We start from the raw sequence: 3,582 nt of genomic DNA, 5'->3' as shown, positions 1-3,582 counted from the left end.
AAAGCTTCTTTTAATAAAAGGGGGCTTCGCGTGCTTACTGCTCGGTTTCAACTTTCATGTAGCAGCACAAGAGCCTGGGATCGCGAGCTGCTGATGTGGTAAGTTTGAAGGAGCAATGAGCATCTTGTGGGAGATCTCATCTTGTCTGAGGAAAGCCAAGCACATTCAATGCTAGTACTAGTCTATCTAGGGACAGATTTGGAATTTTGAAGAGGGGAAAATGCTGTCATTGGGTTTTGTGGCCCTTTAACCACCCGTAATTGCCAGCAAACAGCACGAGGGATGCGCTCTCTCTCTCTCTCTCTCTCTCTCTCTCTACGTACACAAAATATGAGCTGTCTACTAGCCTACTATATATAAGGCAAAGCCCAAGGAGAGTCATAAGCGCAGAGGCTTGCTGTTCAACCCGCGAGAGAGAGAGAGAGAGAGAGAAGAGAGAGAATGTCTGGTGCTCGCGTTAAGCGATACAGAGGAGTCCGTCAGCGACAATGGGGCTCCTGGGTGTCTGAGATTCGCCACTCTGTTTCGTAAGCCCCTTGGCCTAAAGCTTAAAATATTTATTTATTAGTTTTCTAAGGTTAAAATTTCTAAGGTTTTTAACCTTTGTTTGCTGTGTCTGAATTTTTCTTACTGTTCGAACGGTTTCACAGGAAGACCCGAATTTGGCTCGGCACCTTCGAGACCGCCAAGCAAGCCGCCAAGGCCTACGATGAGGCCGCCCGCTTAATGATGGGCCCCTCCTCCTCCAAAGCCAAGACCAACTTTGCAGCGCCCACCTCCTCCTCCTCCTCTTCTTCCTCGCTACTGTCACCGGCCGTGCGTGCCAAGCTGCAGCGCTGCAACTGCCTGGCCACTCTGCAGGGCGTCAGCGGTGGTGGCTGGACAAACGCCATCCCGCCCAGGAAAGGGCCCACCCGGCCGTCCACCTTTACTGTCCAACGCCGCCAGCCAGCCCCTCCCCCTCTTGTCTGCCTGCGCCTGGACCACTCTCAGGAGCAGCTAGGCGTGACGTGGCAGTCATCATCGTCCTCTTCTTTCTTCACCACCCTCCCCCTAGTCCCGCCTACCCCTGCTCCACCCCGCCCGCCCATAAGCAGCTGCCACATCGCCACGTCATCTCTGAATTCCTTCAAGCACTCGGAGCTGCAGCTGGACGCGTTCAGTCTATTACCCTCTCATCTCCCCACTGTCCCCTCAGGGCCGCCGTCTCCAGCACTCACAGCCAGCACTACAGAGCGAGCAAAGAACTTCTATGCAACGTCTGCGGTACCCGTCCCCAACGTTGACCCGGCAGAAGTGAGTAGCCCCGCTGATTACAGTGCAGCCCTGATTTACAGCCAGAGAGCACTGAACCTTCTCAGTACTGGTCACCCAGTGTGTACTACAGCAGAATCGTGCCCAACAAGCACGGCCACAGCCGATGGCTACAGTCCCCTGCAAGCGGCAGGCTCTCCAGACGACAACTTAAGCTGCGAGGCGCTGTCCAACTTAACGACTGCCCTGTGGTATGCATATGAGGAGGATCACCAACTGCCAGCCGCCACCGTCGGAATCAACGCTAGCTGTAGTGGCCCCTTTGTCAACGGTATTGAGCAGCTTCAGAACAGCAATGCACAATTTCTTCAGCTAGACCAGATGACGTCCAGTAATTCTAATTTTTACTACGCTAGTTGTAGCTCTCTTTGCCACGACTTTTTGTACGAGCAGCAGCTCTGGCAGTGACATGTCAGCGTGCCAAGTGGACGCCTCAATCTTTATCCAAGTGGCGTAGTCTAAGTTGAGCTAATGTGTCCATTTGGATGCTAATGTCCATCAACTTGGGTCCACGTTGTCTAATCTGACTGGGCCACATTTGCTTGCACATGTTACATGCATTATCTCGTGCATGTAACACGTGCATCTTACACCCTTGATTAACCTCCAAGCTGTTAATTAGAATATACCTCCAATATCCAAGCTCTTTGGTGATAGAGTGACTTACACATGATACATACAACAAGCACTCCCTTTTGTATGTAACATGTGCATATGCATGAAGATGAAGACAAAATCTTCTAAGTCTCTCTCTCTCTCTCTCTCTCTCTCTCTCTCTCTCTCTCTCTCTCTCTCTCTCTCGGATCACTATGCATCTAACTTAAAGCGTTGTTAAAAAAGTTATTGCCTAACCACTGTGCCAAAGTATATATGTGCTATATAAGAATTAACACTAGCAAGTTGCCACGATTCTAGATGCATTTCTTTTGATAGAATCATGGAAGATGCTTTTTCAAACCCTCGCTACTAATGAGGAGCAAGATAGTAACTGATGCCATTGTCTACTTAAAATGAAGAGCTTAGATGATGGTGATGGTGATATAGACATTAAATGGAAGACGTACAAATTGATTTTGGTTGACCATTCAAAGATTTTTTTGGTCATGGTACTAATCTACTTCTATAAGTACATCAAAAGTAGTGGGAAAGGTATGTATGGGCTGAGAAGAAGAGTCATGTATGGTTGTAATTTGGCTACTCGGAGCAAGCTCGAGGGGTTCACTATGTGTAAAACTATTATATCACGTGCGTTCAAAACATGTTTGTAAAACTCCTTAGTTGTGAATCTTTTTAAGAATATAATATACCCTTTTCTTTTAAAATCTATAAATTTTTTTCAAATTTGAAAAAATTAATGTCATTCTGTATATATATTTCTGTAAGTTTCAAGAAATTTAAATACCCTTCTGTTGAACTCACGTGATAAGTTACATTTTTATTAGGTGACCTCCCCGGGGGAGCAAGTAGTGACTATAATTTGGTGCAATATTATGGTATCTAAATTGGGAATTTTGCAAGATTGTCAACCTTGTGATAGCTTGCAAGGGTTATTGTATGCATGCTAGGCAATGCACATGATGATTTTTCTTCCTCCAAGGCTTTTACTGAGCTCATTTCTTTCTTGCTCTGCGTGTCTCTTGTAATCTTAGAGATCATCTTATCCTCATCACCAACGCTAGCAATCCTATGAGAAGAAAATTCCTTGCCAACAAATCAAGGATTCCCCTCTCTCTCTCTCTCTCTCTCTCACTCTCTCTCTCTCTCTCTCTCTCTCTCTCTCTCACACACACACACACACACACACACAAACACACACACACACACACACACACACCCTTGAAATTCTTATTGTCCTCATAACTCTAGAGTTCTAAGGATCGGTCAATATGTTTCTAGAATAAGGATCTTTACAAAGAGATCTCCAAGTATCAAAACTTCCCTCCCCTATGAGCAAAGCACTCGAGGTGCAAACACCCAAAAAGGGTGCCAAGGAAAAGGAGCATCAAACCTCATTAGACCTTCTAGAGGCATAAAGCTTGCATGGAGCTTTTCCTACGAGCTTAGGAATCACTTACAGACATAGCTAACAAAGGAATGACACCCACGTGCCGAATAATACTATTATAATAAATGTAGATGTTTCCATATTGGCTTTCGGCCTAAGGGGAATCTTAGCTAAAGTATGCAAAGAGAATTCTCAAAAGTGATAGCTACAATGAATTTGGGAGCATTTTGTCGCTTTCCTATGCTACATCCTATAAGCAAGGA

General features: G+C 45.8%; 1 protein-coding gene across 1 annotated transcript; it reads left to right on the top strand.

The window, feature by feature from the left end:
• Positions 1-401: 401 nt before the first annotated feature.
• Positions 402-1,958, top strand: LOC147424962 (uncharacterized). Its single transcript, XM_086500522.1, has 2 exons — positions 402-527; positions 651-1,958. Exons 1-2 carry the CDS (start codon positions 442-444, stop codon positions 1,720-1,722), a joined length of 1,158 nt encoding a protein of 385 aa, XP_086356648.1. The 5' UTR covers positions 402-441; the 3' UTR covers positions 1,723-1,958.
• Positions 1,959-3,582: the final 1,624 nt, after the last annotated feature.

This window comes from Adiantum capillus-veneris, chromosome 25 (assembly GCF_014529385.1).
Source record: "Adiantum capillus-veneris isolate H3 chromosome 25, ASM1452938v2, whole genome shotgun sequence".
NCBI classification, from domain to species: domain Eukaryota; kingdom Viridiplantae; phylum Streptophyta; class Polypodiopsida; order Polypodiales; family Pteridaceae; genus Adiantum; species Adiantum capillus-veneris.
Note: the sequence above shows the minus strand (reverse complement) of the source record. Positions and strands in the feature narration are given on the sequence as shown.